Source organism: Erithacus rubecula (genome assembly GCF_903797595.1).
Source record: "Erithacus rubecula genome assembly, contig: SUPER_Z_unloc_1, whole genome shotgun sequence".
Classification (NCBI taxonomy): Eukaryota; Metazoa; Chordata; class Aves; order Passeriformes; family Muscicapidae; genus Erithacus; species Erithacus rubecula.
This window is the reverse complement of record NW_027635590.1, coordinates 2,114,760-2,132,961: the sequence shown is the minus strand read 5'-3', so window position 1 is coordinate 2,132,961 and position 18,202 is coordinate 2,114,760. Positions and strand designations below refer to the sequence as shown.

The following is an 18,202-nucleotide window of genomic DNA, read 5'->3' as shown; positions in this document are numbered from 1 at the left end:
TAATATAATAACTTGGGAAAAATGGTCAGTATCCAACATTTCACTGAAAAGTAGTTAAGAATAGTTGCTCATGTTCAGGCATAACATTAAGTAAAATGTTACAGAAAAACAGTCTACCATTAGAGTGCAGTAAAGGAATTCTTACTGCTCTTCTGTGCATCTTTACTGCTCTTTGGGCAAAATGTATATGTATAGGCAGCATAAAATGTGGACCTCTTTTCACAAAGTGTGTTTTCCATTGCTTTCTACAATGTGCCAGATATTTTTTAACAAAGTTTTAGATGTCAGAGCAACTACAAGTAATTACTTGTCAGTACAGGGAATGAAAGGGTAGTGCTGCAGTGAATGACCTGGGCTGTTATGTTTACCAGTTACCAAATGCATGCAGCAAGCATGCAGTAGGAAGCAGGTGCCTCTTAGGTAGGGGGTTAGTGACTGTGCACAAGCTCTTGAGGCAGGTACAGTGGTGAAGTGAAAACTGCTGTCTTAGACTAGCTACATGATAGATGGTAAATTGCTTGGGCTCCAGGCAGTTCTGCCAGCTTTCTGGATTAGTTTAGTCCCCATTGCATCCTGCTGTATCAGATAAGTAACACGTTCTATCAGAGTCCTTAGCTCAATAAGGAAATGTTAGTAGACCTGCAACACAAATTAAGAACAGCATGAGTCCAGGTTATAACAGTATGCAAGGGTGTTGTACATTGCCTAGGCACCAAAAGTTGTCCTGGGGTGACTTTATGATGTTGAATTGTATCCCCATTTGTCTGTTTAACTCAGAAATAAGTTTTGCACCTTTAAAACTAGATCTGAGAGTGAAGGACAAGCAGTGGAATGTCTGAGACAGTTGATTTCAAAATACATAGACAAGAACTTCAGCCTTCCTTTTCACAGGCTGTTGTCTGCAGCACAAACAGACACCAGGAGAGAGCTCTCCTTTGCTTTTTAGTTAGTTTTTTTTTAGCTAGCTGAGGCAGAGTAATTACCTAGACTGGTTTTCTTTTTCTTGGAACTGATCACCCCTGGTCTGGACTGAAAACCCAGAAAAACAGCAGGAACCACACCTGTGGCCCACCAGGGCCTGGGAGACACAACATTTTCTAGTGCTGGAGGGAGTTACAAGAGAGACTGAGCAAGCCAAGCTACACTCTACAACAAGGATGGAATTTGCTATCTCTTCAAAACAGCAAGAGGTGTTAGTGTTTAATATTATTAATTTTTTATGGTTATGAATACTTTGCTTGCTAAATAAACAGGTTTTTCTACTTTCTGTCAAGGAAAGCTTTTCCCAAACCAGTTGGGGGAGGGGCTTGAATCTGCTTTCTAGAGGGACCATTTTGGAATTTCCTCCCAAATTTGCCCTAAACCAGTTTAAATAACATTTTGAATATGGGTTGTTTTCAGATGAGCATTGACAGGAATCTAGTCTGGGATAAAGTCCTCTACATCATTCCAGATATGCAGGGAAATATGCAGCAAAGACTTCTGTGTTTATTATGAGTTGTATCATTACTCTTGAAAGGGACAAGAATAATCCTTCCCCTTCTATGGTGCAAACAGTTTTTCCTTCTCATGCTCGATACAGCAACTATAAGCTGATTGTAGATTATCTGCTTTGGAAGAAGTTCTCCAAAAGCATTACACAGGCTGCTGCTGAAGATACAGTGCTGACAGTGAAGAGTTTTACTTGTCTCAGACAATTTATTCTTTAATTTTGGGTACATAGTCCCATCCTCAGGTCCTTTTTCTTCTGTTCCTGTGGCACAGTTGAATAAATGCTTTTACTCTTCAAGAAAACAGTATTATTCCTCAACAGCACACTTGTGTGAGTGGGACTAAGAAGAGAATCTAAACTCCCAAGTCAATGCTCTCTCACAATTAAGAATGACAGCAAGCCTCCACTAAACCCCGTTTAACCAGTAGATGGCAGAACTTAAATCCTTGTTTTGCTGCTGAAAACAAAGTTCAATAAATGTTACTGCAATTTTCTGAAGACTCATTTAAAGAAAGACAAATGAACCAGTGCTAAGACCAGAATCAAATTATAACATATTTATTAAAATATGCTGACCACAGAATTTCCTTGAGAGGATGCACAGTCATCTAATTAAAGAGGGAGATGCAGTAGGCCCTCACTTAGTTCAATAACCAGAATCTACTATGGTATTTCTGAGAGGTTTTCTGGAAGCTTTCAAACTCTTTGTTTTCAGGCTTGTATTCCTGTTGCACACTGAAAAGCTTAAAACAGTCATGACTAGCAATGAAATCTCAGTATGGACTCCTTCATGAGCCACCAAACATATTTTCCTGCACTCAGGACAAACTATAGGCCATAACTTGCAAGCTACCATCTCACCAGTTCTTCAGTTCATTCGCAGATGGCTTTCTGGAGTCAGGAACACTTTTACTGAGTGTTGAACTCAGTTGAATATATAAATTCATATTGTAGAACATATTATGTTAAAGGATGTATGCTTATGGGGACACAGCACTCCAGAGCAAACCTCATCAGGCCTTTTCATTATACTACAGAGAGCCAGGAATAGCAGGACACATGCAGACACTTCTTTTTGATGACAGCTCCAAAGCTCTGGGTCCTCTAGGCTGCCAGCTCAAGTTTATTGCCTCCCTGTCAGCCCTATCCTAGCCCACTTGGAAACTGATTGCAGCAATCCTGCGATTGCTGCAACCTCTGTGATCAGCTGAGGCTGCATGGAGGATTGCTACAACACTGAAAGCTACTGCAGTGTGTTAAGGCTTTATTGGCTGTAATAAGCTGAAAGCTATCTCTTGGGAATTCAAAGTATTTGTAACTTCTTGATAGGATCAGAAAGAGTGAAATATGTTGAGACACACGATAGTGAAGTCAAATAGGAATTGAACAGATATGTTGTGCTCCCTGGGCTTCTAAGACATGGATGAATAACCTCAAAGAACACTCCAGAAGAAATCTGATATTAGACCCCTGCTTCTTGGAAATGGATATCAATAACACAGAAAGGACAAAGGACTGACACGTAGTTTCACATCTGTTGTGAAATAATTTCATGAAAAACCCTAAAAGCATTCTAGGATACATGACTGCACCATGAAAAGCACTGTTACTCCTATTTGCATTCATCTTTACTACTAGAACAGAAAATAATTTTCTTTAAACCTGATTTAGCACAATGCATGATTGTCCAAGTTGGACATCCTTGCAATCTGATCCTAAACCCAAGAAGCCATTCCAGTTAACATTTTCCTTACAAACAATAGATTTAATATGGTTCTCACCTCTTGGTAGTCCTGGGAGAAAGGCAAACTCACACATCTTTGGTCATGTGTAAATAGGACACATTATTGTAAACTCAGTCCTAGTGAGAAGAATACTCAAATGCTGGGAAAACCAGCAATAACATTCCAACAGCATTGCCATAAACCCTTGAATGAACAGTCTGTCTTCCAATCCCATGATAGCCTCTGTGTCCTTACAAAGAACCAGTAGATACTGAAGCAGTTCTGCCTCTCTTTCTGGGATATAAAATCCTTCTACTGTCAATCTCAGGGGCCTTTCCTCCCCACGGAACAGAATGCACAGACCTTGCAGATATTCACTGGGAAAAGGTAGAGCTGAGGTATGGATTTCTCATTTCTGTTGCTGACCTGCTGTTTTCACTAGTTTTGCTTTTTGTCCAGGAGATTTTAGGTCAATCAGATTTTGCAGCAATTGCTTTGGTATCTAGGTATGGATGATTTTATTCATTATTCAAAACTTAGTGATACACGTGGGCCTTGGAAGTCTGTTCTGCTAGAAACAACAAGAGCCAAATTAAAATTTTAAAATTTTCTTTTTAAAGGAAGTGGCCCAGAGAAGCATTACAGGACTTAAACCCACAAAGAGAAATATAATTGAAATGCTTTTACTACTATTAATAAACATACACACCTTCAAATAATGAAACATCTAAAGCTATAAGAGGTTTTAGAAATTCTCTGGCTTTTCAGACTATCAGAGTCATCCGGTGTTTTGAGGTGTCATGTAGAAACATGGGCTTCCACCTTCAGGAGTCAAAAGTCAAACTACAAACATAACTCTTCTGCCAAACTCAGTCTTAGAAACCTCTCTAGCCAAAGGTTTGAAAACAATATTATGAATTAATGTCCAGTTCCATGTTAACCATTTGGTAAAGCAAATCATATGTTCTGAAAACTAATACAATTCCAAAAGAAGAACTTAGAGTAAGTGAATTACACCATGTGGTATTTATGCTGAACAGAAAACAGGTCAACCTGGAAGAGATTTTGAGCAATAATTCAAAAGTACTGTATGTTGTAGATTATATGCTATTTGGAGCTATCAGGTTTAAATACAGAGGATCCCTAGAAGTCTTAACTGTTCCAGTGAAATCAGTAGCACATATGCCAAAGCCAGGATTTCCATATTTAGTTTTAAAAAAAAATTCTAATCAATATATCTTGTTTGCTAGTTCTTGGGGTCCTTCCCACTGATTTCTTCTCATCTGACAGTTCAAGCTGGACAGTGTATGTAGGCAGGAGGATTTGTCAGCACAGGTCAGTGTGCAGGAATCCAAGCCACAAATATCCATGTGAGATATCATGGGCATTTTCTGTTTTCTTTACAAGCAGAACTAAGCACTTCCATTTTTACTCAGCTGAGACTTGCTCCTCTGCAGCAAAGCCAGCAAGTAACTCAGTTTGCTCTTAGCATCACCTTTCCTCAGGTAAAACCAAAGCATTACTGATCTTGTTTTACTCCAGCTGTCAGTGGTTAGCATGTCTCCTAGCCAGTGCTCTCCAAGACCTTACCAAGACTTGGAGAATATTTACATTCCTTACATGCAACTGTTCTTTACTATGCATACAATTGTCTTCCTGGAATTAGATACTTTGTAGTTTACTTAATTGTTAAGGGAAGTTTCCTGTCTGACCACCCAGGGGTCACAGGTCATCCAGGCACATTCAGACCATGTGAGCTGGAACAGAGGTCACTTTACAATGGGTGGCTCCAGTGAGGGGTGCCCTGTTTGACTCCCTACACACCCCGCTCACACCCAGTCAGACCAGGGTTCCTCACCCCAGCCATGACAGTCTCAGACTCCTGGATTCTTACAATAGTTTAATCATGATGCAGTGACAAAATAACAGCTCAGGCTGCTGTCTCTGAGGACGGACCCTGAGCAAAGCAAATCCTGAGCTTTTATAGCATCACAGTCTAAGCATAAAAGTCTGGGGTCTTCCAGCTGTGCCATTGGCTCCTACTGTGTCTCTCAGCATCTGCTCACCTAGCTGGGCCACAGGGTCCTGCAACCTTTGTGGGGTCAATGTCAGTTCCTAGCCCCTTACTTTTGACTTCTGCTATCCAGAGCTCAATATGCAGCTCTCACTACCCTGACTACTTGCACTGAATGTATTTCTCAACATGATTCAGGCTCAAACTGTACACCGTTCTACTGGGAACAAGCTGGACACTGATAAACTCTCTATGGCACTCAGCTATGGGGGTGATGTAAAACATGTCGTCTAGGATGTCCTCTGCTCTGATATTGTTCTTTAATATTGACGTCATGATATTGATCTTGGCCAGCTTGTAAGTAACAGCCTGTTTCTGCCAACAGCCAGGCCAATCCGTTCTCCCCCTGCCAAGAGAAACAACAGGAGGTCCCACTCCTATTGCACTGCCGCGAGGATGCGGATGCAGTCCTGTGTGTCGGGTGGTGTTCCGAGCAACACGTGTTCTCTCCCGGGACCAGGCTCCACTGGCAGCACCTCTGGACGCCTCCGAAGCCTGAGCAAGCGCTCTGGCTGCGAGCACGAGGCGCAGTGACGGCCAGCACCAGGCACGTCACTGCCCATCTCACAGTGCCCGTCTTTCCGATGATTCTGCCCGCAGCAGGTCTGGCCTTGACCTCGGCACCACCACTCAGAGCTCCCTCTCCTCCTCCTCCATCCAGGGGAAGGGGCTGGCCGAGGAAAGCAGCGGCTCTCTGCGGGGCCAGGGCCGCAGGCAGAAAGGGAAAGCCGCCTGCTCGCCGCCCAGCTGGCCATCCGCTCGTCCGTCCTCCCTCCCTCCGTCCCTCCCTTCCCGCCTCCCGCTCGAGCGGCTGGCGGCCATCCCGCCGCTGCTCCGGCCTTGGGGCGCGGGGCGGAGCCCGCCCGCCACCGCCCCTTCCCTCTGCCTGCGCCCGGCGGCCCCTGACGGCGAGCGGCGGTCTGTGCTCCTGCTCCCCGGTGAGTGCGGGCCCTCGCCGCCCCGCGTCTTCCCCGCCCGGCGCCGGCCGCTCGGGTGCCTCGGAGCCGCTTCCCGGCCGCGGCGTTCCCGTTGCCGGCGGCGGCGGGGGAAGGTGGCGGGGTGGAGGGGCGCCCCTCGGGGCACAGCCGGGACGGGTGCGGGCCCGGGCGGAGGGCGGAGACCGGCGGCTAGCAGGGCCCGGCGGCAGGACGAGGGATCCTGCCGTCTCCCGGCCCCGCGGTGGGGCTGGACAGGGTAGTTGGGTGCTGCGGAGGGAAGGCTGCTCTGGCGCTGCCCCTGCAAGGCACCATCTCGTAGCAGCAGCGGCGCGGCTCCGGGCCCTGGCCGGCGAAATCGGGTCCCTCCAACACCCGGCTTGGGGGCGGCTCGCAGCGGGTACAGGGGACGGCTTTTGCTGAGCCGAGAAAGAGGAATAGGTTTAGCTCGGGAGGAGCGGGCGTGGAAGTTGTGCTGCCCTGTTCTCATGTAGGTGAAGCTTTAACATTGATTTTCCTCCTGGAACTACTCGAGCCTTATCTATTGGTGTTCCAGTAGTATCTAAATAGTAGAAGACAGTGCATAGTATACGTATCAAGCACACAGCAACTCCTCTGTGTTGCAAAAAACCTCAGTAGATCTGCAACGTAAGTGGAACAGGGAAAGGATGGAAGAAAATAACTTGAAGGTGCTGCCTATGAAGTGTCAGGTTTAATAATTTGGGGTGACAAAATAATCTGTTTCATGTTCGTGGCACAGACAGCAGGTGTTCTGTAACAGTCCTGGAGGTCATAGCACAGATGCAGGTATTTGTCTTCTAATTTAACATGACTTAGGACTGTGGCTGTGGATATGCCCAGTTTCAGTAACTGAATCAGATATATGTTTGGATTGGCCCCTGTTTATGTTCAATATGTTTCCATGTTTCATAACATCACCACCGTTCCTATTTATTTTTTAACTGGAGTTTGTACTTTGATATCTAGTTTCCACCTCGACAGCTGGTGAAGGTGGGGGGATGGGGACAAAGGGGAAGGTGGTGAGGTCTGGACTTTAGTATTTTTTAGTATCAGCGGGAAACTTGGTCTAAAACAGAGGATTCTCTCTCCAAACAACTGGAATTGAATTAATATCTCTGAACACTCAGTGCTGTTGCTATTGTTCAGAATGGCTTTATCAATCCACAAAACCGAAGTAAAGGAAGACCACCCTAGAGAAATATTAACACTGGAATGTTTATTTAGTAATGCTTTGCTTAAAAGCAATTGTGCTTCATCAGAATGTCCTAATGAACTTCTGGGGATTGTTACTGCTTCAAAGAAAGTAAGAGGAGTGTAATGGGCATAGAGTAGGAATTCCAGCTGAGTCTTGTGCCTTCCAGGATCTGTCATGTGTGTGAGGAGTTATTAGGAAAATTATCAATACTTTACTCATCTCAGACTTTGTAAGATAGAGGGGATTCCTGGAGAAGCTTTCCACGTCAAAAGAGGTCTGATCACTTAGCAGGGCTTTACAGAGCATGTCATGCAAACTATTGCTGAATTGAAAAGAGCAGGGCTTTCAAACTGGAGATTTTTGTCATATCACCTTTGTAATTTAGCACCTTTCTTTCTCTCTGGTTGTCTTTGGCCAGAGGATGATACACTCCAACTTTGATACTATTTGGTGAATTTATTGTAGTAATGGTGGAAGAGCCAAAACAATAAATGCAGAAAATTAATGAAGAGATAAACATTTGAATAGTAAGAAATGGAGCAAATCTCTTTTGTTAGTATTCTCCAGCACAGACTCTCACTATAGGATTGTAAGTGAGAGTAAGAGCTGGAAATTTGCTCCATTCTTGGAGTAACAATCTACTTAAGCTAAGTGGAAAGATGTGTATTGAAGAGTGGTCCTTTTGTGTGTCCCTTTGAAATATAGAGAAGGTAGACAGGGGTCTTAATTGTGTGAAAAGCAGATAATATTTTTTTCAGAGTTTTTGCCCTCACAGCTGCTTTACGGATTGATTAATTCAGAAGATTTCCTCTAGGTATTTGGCACTTCCTTGAAAGAACTAGGACATCTACAGCTGTAGGGTCAGGACTTCAGATGCTTATGAAAGAACGTGCTAATTTTGGTTGTTTGGGTTTTTTTTTTTTTTTTTTTTTTTGCCCACTCTTTCTGTGTGAAAACAGTTAAGAAAAACTTGGTTTTTAGATGTTTAGTGAAATTTAATTTGCCTCCCCAGGGAGCTTGGCCAGTAAACTCTGCTAACATATAATTGAGTTTGTGAAATTGTACCAGTCACACACTTGTTCACCTTGCAGACTGAAGCTGTGGGTGTTGGAAAGCTGGATTCATCTACATAAATAGTTGACTAGCTGCTGAGATTGCAGGTAGCAGTTTTTGGTGTGAGAAAATTATCTTTATTTCCAGACCATAAATTCAGGATTTGTCTTGAAATGGTGTGAAAAGTTAGGACCTTACAACATCAGATTTTTTCACAACAGAAATAGTCCTCTCATCAGTTCTTCATCCTGAAAGGAATCCTTCCACCTACATATCTTTGGTAGCTTGGAAACAGTTCAGATTTCAAATTTCAGAAAAGGAGTTTTCAAGGTGCAGAGAGAGCAGTTTATAGAGCTGGTATAATGGCATGAGTATAGAGCTGATTCACAATGCTCTCATTTTGTTTGCCTTTCCCATGTACCTCTGCTGCATTTCTTCACCCTTCACAGGAGTCTTTTGAAACTAGCAGACCAATACTGAGATGCCTTTTAATCCTGCCTTTTGAAATGCAACCAAAATTTCAGACCAAATCTTTGTACACATGCTCTGTATTCCACACTTATTGCAGCACTTCCATGTTGGTTTTCTGTTTTTTTCTAACTACACTAAATGCTAGTCCTTTGTTAAAACTGGTCCAAGCTGCATATTTGTTAATGAACAGTCTAAGAGTACTAGCATAGGGTAAAAAAGTACCAAGTTTGTATAGAGGTAGGAAGTAGGTTAAAGTTCAGAGCTGCTCTTTCAGGAGGTGGGGAAGAAATTTCAACACTTCATTTTTCAATGTTTGGTAGTCCCCAGATAAGCTTCCTTTTATTCTCGGGTGTAACACTGCTCATTTTCCTGTAGCAAAAAAGGAAAATTAGTCTCTGCTTTTATCTGGGACACTCAGTGGTGAGTGTGCTGACAAAGCATTCCCTTAACAATTACACCTGCTTAATTATGATCTGGATTTCGTTAAGACTAGATTGCATTTCAGAGGCTGAGAGCACATGGAGAGCACAGTACCTATGTGTGCTTGCCTGGGTTACCAAAGGTTTGTGATATCTGTATGACAGAAGTGTTTTGACTGTCCCTCTAAGCTGTAAGTGCACAATACCTGCGTTGAGGTGAGTGAGGTGGTAATGTTTGGCTTTCTGGAGGGGTGGCTTGAAGGAGGTCAATATGTGCATTTTGGAACTGCGCTTGCATCTAAACTTGGAGCTGGAGTTACTTAAAGAGCTCAATGTTTGATTTCACAAACTTGGTCTCTGACCTAAACTTCCAGTTCCAATATGTGTGATACAGCCTTGCTAGCAAAGTGAAATGGTCAGAATACTTATCACAGCCTATGAAATACACAGATTATGGGAATATGCAATTAGTAACCTATTCAGTATTGTAAATTTAGCACTTTCTGGATCAGAATAAGTATTTTAACATTGCAGTCAGAAATTTCAGGCAGCAGGAGACAGCAGGAATATCTGCAATCCAAAGCTCTGTCTGTTCCAGTGCTCCTCTTGGGCATTAAAGTTGAAAGGGGATCCCTGAAACTTTGTCTAGAGATTGTTTAAGAACCCTCCTTTTTGTATTACTGCATTTTGTCCAGTGTGTAATACTGATATAGTGTATACCGATGGAATAGTTGCTCAGTCATCAAATTGTTAATGGACGTCTCTTTAAGGATTTGTTTGTAATGATCCTGTGCAAGGAAGAAACACAAAGATCCTTTCTCCAGTCTCTCTAACTACTAAATTCTCCCCACTGTCCCTTAGCAGTAATGCAGCAGTGTATATTTGTTACATAGTGGCCTTATCTACCGCAGGTAAAATTTTGAATAAGAACTTCTCTAAATCAAAAGGAGAAACCTATGTTTATTGCAACAGTAATTCCACTCATCTGTTCTTTGTACACCCAGAAGTAATTATAGCATTTTATATTTTTATGAAACAAGACTCTGCTTGTTCTACTTCTGGTGTTGAAGTCTGTCCTAATGCTGGGGGCGTGTGTGGGCTTGAGGTTTTTTTTGCTTATGGTTTGTTTGGTTGGTTTCTGCCATTTTTTGTTGGGTTGGTGGGGTTTTTTGGTTGTGTCTGGCCATCTCTATCTGTCTGTCAATTTACCCAGTGTAGCACAAACATTTTTGTTAGATAACTTGTTATTTAAACTAAAAATAATTCCTGTCATATGAATTAGGATTTTCTCTTAAACTGACTTGAATTATGGATGAATTTACTAAGTGAAGTTTTACTACTTTAAACATCTGACTGATACTGAAGAGATTGCCTTTCCATATCAAAAATGCAGACTTTTGCCAACATGCTTAACAGGGGTATTCTCCCTCCTTGGTTTTCATGTAAAGTAGGCATGCACAGAACATTCCAATATGATGGAAAATACATGCTGGACCTGCTTAGAGATCTTTATTCATGGATATGCCATCTATAACTTAGGTAAATTGGAATTAGTCATTAACTTTTTAAATAGAGATCTGCTGCTGAGTAGAATGAGAAGAGCTATGTCAGTTTCAAAGGCTCAGCAATAGCCCTTAATTAAAGAGGTGCTGTTCAGCTATATGTAACTGCTAGTAATGTCACAAAGTGCATGCTCAATGTTGTGATGAAGAATTTATAACTCAGTAGCCTGCTGCTCTGTTCCAGCTCCACATAGGTTTTTAAAGTTGCTTGCTTTTGCTCTTTGGAGGTGGTTGTTGCAAACTTGACAGCTGAATACAGATGCATACAGTGGCAGTCATTTGAGTGGACAAAACCAAGGAAAATAGCTTGTGGGTGTAGGAGTGATAATTGGAACAGAAGGTAGTAAGATCAGATTCAGCATGGGTGAAAAATGTTGCACTTTTCAAGCAAGGCCATGGGTGTTGTCTATGTCCTGGCTTATCACCAGGCAAGAAATTTTGCTGTGGAGGTCCTTCCAGTTTGACCTCATTTTTTCCCAGTTTTTAGTTGGAAGTTTCTCACAGAAACATCGTATTTTGTCATGTTTCTTCACAAATTTCCTGCAAGTTCCAGTAAGTCTAAGCCTTCCCCTTTTTCTTGATGACTGATAACATTGTGTCTTTGCTTTGCCTGAGTGTAATATTTTTTATCATTTCTAGAGTCTGGTAAAATGTTCAAATTAAACTGCTTTTTTTTCTGAGTGTTTTCTTCACAGCAATAGTCAGGAATTTACCCACATTTCAGGATAAAGAGCATTTACTACTTGAAATTGTTTTAGTTAAGATTCTAGGTGTTTAATTTTATGAAGAGATGTCTAAAATTAACCTCTTATCATTAGTAACATAGGCACCCTTTCATAATTGGAAAGACAGCAACTAAGAAACCAAAGATGGAATAAAAAAAGCAATTGTGTCTCCAAGTAAGATTAAATATATGTCTGTACTAACATGCTGAATTACCATGGCTCTTCTGTTCCTATTTTATGGCTTGAAGCTTAGACAGTTTTCTCATCCAGAGCCTTTTTTCCTTTCTGCAGGCCAAGCAATCTGTGTTTTTAGTTTGTCATCAGATAGTTCTGTAATAAATGTTATTGTTACTAATTATGAGGGTTTTGTAAACATTTATGTTATGTAGTACAAAAAATGGTTTATGGTCAGCATGTATGTAGGAAACTACTCCGTGTGCTACAGTTTTCTCTTTTTCTGGATGGTGGGAGATGAGTGGGATGCTCTGATATCCCTGAAAACCCCAGAACAATGTATGTTGTTGATAGTATGGATCTGGTTACAGTCCATGAGTGTAAGTGCAGCTGTGCTTTTTAAAAATACTATCTTTTTTTTCTATGATGTGGGATTGTTGCTTTTAGTCTGACTGTGTTCAGTTTCACCTTTAACTCCAAAGAGAGTAGAATAGTATGTTATAAAGTGATGTCTAGAACAGTTTTTAGACTTTTTCTCAAGTGCAGCAAGAGGCTAAATACATTTTTCCCCTTTCCATGATCTTCATGAGATAATTTCTGCAAGTGCAAAATTATCAGATATATTATGATGTTTTCTCAATTCCATTAATTTCAATAAAATTTATTTCTTGTCATTGTTCCAAGTTACACAGCTGCTTTTAAAGGGATCTGAAATAGAGTCAAGGAGTAACTATCAATCGAGAATGTGCTTTAAACTGAACGAAATCCTTTTCCAATCAATGTTGTTGTGATGTGACTGGTACTGTGTTTGTGTTAGACACTCAGGAAGGCACAACAGCTGAAGATTTGAAAGCACACATACAACATATGTTGAAGTCTCCTGTAAATGTTTCGGTTTAAAAGAAAAAAAAAAATTTCTTTTTATGGAGATTCACATGAGACTTTAATATACTTTGATTGTATCTGATGTAGTTGATTAACAAATAAGAAAAGAGATGGACAGACACCTTTTTATCTTCTGTCCACTTGGACTTGTGATGTTTCTCATGTCATGATCATCAAAGGGTGTGTCCTTCAGGACACCACAGAGACCCCACAGACAGTACAGCCATCAGGTATCTTTGCAATGACCTTTTGGTGCTACTGAACATCTGAGGTCTCGTGGTAAAAGCTGAGTTTGCTGGGACATTCAATACAGGTGAATTGAGGAGTATTGTACTAAGATTTTGTTTGTTCAAAACAAACATACTTTTTTAGAGTATCACAGTGTAAAACTTGTGTTTCCAGAGAAATTTGAACTGTCCTGTGTCATATATAGGGATACAAACAGGAAGAGACAGCTGCTATGGCCAAGGGTTCATTTCTGAAAGGGCAAAGATATTGCATTTGCAAAAAAACAGCTTCTTTTTTTTTTAATATTTGGAAAGTTTTGGCCTTATCCAAATAAATTTGGCCCTCCTGGTATTCATGGTTACAATCTTTCTGCACTTCTGCTTCTCCAAGGGAGAGAGAAACAACAGAAATCCGACTTTGTGTGGTGAGCTGATGAAGTCTCAGTGAGTTGAGGTGTGTTCTAACAAGAGATTGAGTGTGGTGGCACAGTAACAAGCTACTACATTGATGTAATAAGGTGAGTGGAAAACAATATTGATCAGGGAGTTCAGATTCAAACATGATCAGCATTAGTGTGGGCCAAATCGTGGTTGTTCTCAGATTTTAATAATAGTCAGCAAGGAAGGGCTAAAATTAGGCTATTGTTTGTCTCGTACACTTCATGCAAGTCATGCAATCCTTTAATACGGTTTCCAGTACCCTGAGGTTAGCTCTGTTGGTCAGAGCATGGCACTAGTAATGCCAAGATGTGGATTGGAACACCATATGGGCCATTCACTTGGACTTGGTGATCCTGGTGTGTCCCTTCCAACTCATTATATTCTGTGAGTCTGTGGCAGTAATGAGATGCTCCGTTTTACATCCTATTCTGCATTTTCAGGTTTGAATAATCCTCATTTTTAAAATGTAATCGCCACACAAACAGTTTTAAGATTGTTAGGCAGAAGATCAAGTGTTTGTTTTGGTATGTCAGAGCAGGTGTTGATGTGGTCACATGCTGGCCATGGTCAGTGTGACCCTACCTGCTGCACCAGTTCCAGGCAGATATATATCTGCTCCCCCATGTTTGCATATTTGCATTTCAGTGCCTGGAAAACATGAATAAATATTTTGTGCTGCAATCACAAGTTAACCTGTATCAAGTTAATCAAAAATTAACCTGTATCTATTACAAGGATGAGTTCAAAAGTTTTGGTATACTCAGTTTGCAGAGTATTGCCCCCAGACTTCTTTTTGCCAAATCACTAGTTTAGAGCTCTGTGCTGTGACCACTTGGTTTATAATATATGGTGTGGAAATAGTAGTTGGTATGACTGAGGCTTCCCTGGCACTGAAATTTGCTACAGCAATGCTGCTGTCTGGTGTTTTTACTACGGATTTTTGCTCTTTTCAGGTATTTCTGAATGGCTTCCAGGTTTGTAACAGTGTTGTTTGCATCAGTGTGACCAGGCAGATGAAAAGAATTTGTGGTTAGGCCTTGGTCAGCCCACAGGTTGGCTTATTTGTGTAAGTCACTGATGAGAGGAGATTTATACTGAAGTATCTGTGAACTATCTGTATACTGTGAACTAGAAAACCTTTGTTCAGGTAAGAGGGTAGTGTTTGGTAAAGTAATGTTAACATGTAGGTAATGTGTTCATAACACCTTGAACTTGCCAAGACATGGACTTGGATTGAAAACATTGAGCTGAAGTTTATACTTGGATGAGAATATGTGAACTAAGTACAGTGGTCATATCAAATCAATGATCTGCTTTATCTGTCAGGGGATATCCGAATATTTTCTCTCAACAGCTACTCTTAGACTTTCTCATAAGAAATTGATATGCATAAAATAAAGTTCTCATAGTGGAATGCAGAAAAGTAAATCTTAACAAGAGGGTAGCTGGCAAGAAGAGGGAGGAAGAAATTAATTTTGATCATGCTCAGTTATAGAAGCACAGAGTTTGCTTAGAGGAATAGCTAGTAGTTCATGCTGTTTAAAGACATGACACCAAAAATTTTAGGGGTTTGTATACTGGGTGAGTATCTGCAAAGCTGTGAAAAGGAGTTTCAGATAATAACTTGTCTATTGAAGTGTGTGAGGTGATACACTTGAGGTTGTGTGTATGTTTGCAGTTCTGTTCATTTGCCAGCCTTCCAGCTTCCCTGGGCATTCAGCTTTTTATCTGGAAATATCCATTGTTTTCTTTGAAAGAATTATGGAAATTTTTCTTTCTCTTACGTTATCTTGCTGCTTTACACACTGGACATTCTTTTGTTACCATTTCTGCTATTTCTTTTTTGTTATCTCCTAAATATGTTAATTTTGAATTTTGAAAATACCAGAATACTTTGAAAATCCCCCATAAATATGTTCCACATAGTAGTATTTCCTGAACATTCAATTAAATCAGCAGATCAGATAAATAAATTAATTATTTGGCCTTGTTTTGTCTGTTTTTAACAAATACTGGACTTTGTGCATCCTTTTCCACTGGTCTCCAAGGTTTGCTATGTGTATCTCCTGCCTTGTTGTGAGTTTTCGTTATTGAAAAACTGGGGCAAGAGAAGATTATTTTACTTGAATGAAGACAGGAACAGTACTCTGAGAAAATGACAACAGATCCGAAAATCAGGCCTGTGATTATCTCTCTTCTAAAAAATTTTTAATCGTGACTGGGAATATTGCCAGGCACTGCAAGAGGATTGTTCTCACTGTAAAATTGTTAGCTTGATCCTTGGCATGTGCTGGCCTAAGCCAATGCTTCCAGAAGAGTTCAGGTCTTCAGTGTGCCCCAGGAAGTGTTCCATTAAGTAGTTTGCATACGGTTAATCTTTTAAGATGAAGAGATATTTCTGTAGTGAATTTGGGCCCCCTTCTGCTAGTTGGCCTTGGTATGGGGAGTATCTCGGGGTCCTTTAAGTTCTGTTTGTGAACCTGAAAGTCCTAGGTCCCAGAGGAATGCTTTATCCAGCAAACCATTAAACCACAAAAAAACAGTAAATCAGTAAGCAACAACAACAACAAAAAGAATCTATCTCACACTAAAATGATGTTTACAATGGAGCCTATGTAAATTTTCTTTTTGGTGGTGACCCTAACAAATCTTTCTGAAATTAGGTGGGTTCTTTTTGTCTCCAATAGCATTTGTAATCTTATTCTATAATACTTTCTGTCTCTATTTTCTGGTTTTGTTTTATTGTTTTGAATTTTCAATGCAAATGTCTGTCTGTTTAGCTTAAGATCAATGCCACTTCTGTTCGTTTTAGCTGTGATACAGTTAGTTTTGTCCCCAATAGCTAGTACAGGGCTGTGTTTCTGATTTGTGCTGGATGCAGGGTTGATAACACAGGGATGCTTTAGGTCCTGCTGGGCTGGGCTTACACAGAGCCGAGGCCTTTGCTGCTCCTCACCCACCCACCAGTGAGGAGATTGGGCTGTGCAGGGAGCTGGGAGGGGACACAGCTGGGACAGCTGACCCAAGGGGTATCCCACAGCATATGGCATCATGCTCAGCATACAGAGCTGTGAGGAGAACAAAGAGGGAGTTGTTCAGGGTTATGGCGTTTGTCTTCCCAAGTCACCATGAGGCGTTTTGGGGCCCTGCTGTCCTGGAGATGGCTGAGCACCTGCCTGCCTGTGAAAGAGGTAGATGAACTCCTTGTTTTGCTTTGCTGGCAGGTCTAGCTTTTGTTTTATCTATCAAACCATCTCTATCTCAACCCATGAATTTTTTTTCCTGCTCTGATTCTCTTCCCAGCAGAAAGGAGTGATGGAGTTGGCTGTGGGTGCTTAGTTGCTGCCTGGGATTAAACCACAACACACTGAAGAAATGGGACTATATTGTCATGGTGGTTTGTGAATCACAGAGGCACAAATTACTCTCTAGAAACAGCATAAAGAAGAGAATAAGGAAGACATTGAATTCCCAGAGAGGGGTAACAAAGATGGTGAAAGGTCTGGAGCACGGGTTCTGTGAGGATTGTCTGAGAGAGCTTGTTTATCCTGGAGAAAAGGAGGCTCAGGGGTGACCTGATAAGGTCTACAACTCCCTGAAAGGAGAGTGTAGCCAGATGGGGTCAGTTTCTTCTCCCAGGCAGGTAGAGACAGAATGAAACATGTTCTCAAGCTGCACCAGGGGAGGTTTATATTTGATATTAGTAAAAAATTATTCCAGTTTTTGGAATAGGCTACCCAGGGAAGTGGTGGATTTATCATCAAAAGGTGTGTGGAGGTGCACTTGAGGACATGGTTTAGTGGTGGATACGGTGAGGCTCAGTTAACAGTTGGACTCCATGATCTTAGAGGTTGTTTCCAGCTTTTAAGATTCTATGATTCTGCACCATGGTGTATCGATATTTTTCACAATACTCCTATCTTCCTTCAGATCTTTTATCTCTGAGGATGTGTTACAAGTAGGTTTGTGGTGGAAGGAAATGACTGACAGTAACTTTTTCTATGGTACAAGCCTTTGTGTTTGGGATAGATACATAGTAGGCTGTGGGATATGTACCTTGTATGCAGGACAGATGTCATGAAAATACTGTTGGTTTTTCTTTTGTTTTAGGGACACTAACGGTCTTCAACAACCATGAGCAACCCTTTTGTACGGATTGTGGAGCCACTGGACCCAAAACAGCCTCTGAAGAAGTTCTTTAATCTGAGAAAATTGGAAGATGTAAGATACGGTATGTTGGCAACATAAGAGGGGCATTTTGTTAATACTGATGAACAGAACCTGAACAGACTTCACCACATTGGATGATACTTGTTCTCTGGTGAGAACTATGAATTCAAAAGGCGAATTTTGAAAAATTTAGTTCTTGAAGTTTAGAATGTCAGAAACATTGGGGAGATCACAGTAGTATTTTTTTCAGCATATTGGGCACACAGCAGTCTTGTTTTTTCTGAGTGGGTAAGTTAGGCAAGACTTGAGAGCACAAGTTTTCTTATACTGCTAAAGGCTGGAGAGGATCTAACGCTGATATGTATGACTGAACCAATCAGAAAGATTTTTCAGCTTTGAAAACAGTAGTGACTAGAGAATCCTTTCTGAGGAGTCATTCTCCTTAGATCCTCTGACATTTCCCAAATCTTTCAGTTGTATTGGTAAAAACCTTAGTTTCTGTGTCATTTACTTGGAAAGTGAGTATCTACAGATTAGAGTTGTCCATGGTGGGTGTTTGGTGCTTCAAAAGGAAACAGGTGATTAAGGAGAATTCAGGGAACAAGAGGAGGAACATTTTCTCTGAATATTGGCA

At 41.2% G+C, this 18,202-nt stretch overlaps 1 protein-coding gene across 3 annotated transcripts in view; it reads left to right on the top strand.

Annotated features, from left to right (window-relative positions):
* Positions 1–18,202, top strand: part of ACO1 (aconitase 1) — a 50,630-nt gene that overhangs the window by 10,519 nt on the left and 21,909 nt on the right. The window contains exons 1-2 of one of the 3 annotated variants that reach the window (XM_079330826.1): positions 5,894–6,228; positions 17,509–17,629. In XM_079330826.1, the coding sequence (XP_079186952.1) occupies positions 17,533–17,629 (97 nt within the window). In that variant the 5' untranslated portion in view covers positions 5,894–6,228; positions 17,509–17,532. Of the gene's footprint in view, positions 1–5,893; positions 6,229–6,645; positions 6,716–17,508; positions 17,630–18,202 lie in introns of those variants that run through there. The other 2 variants (XM_079330825.1, XM_079330827.1) reach the window with 2 other exon arrangements.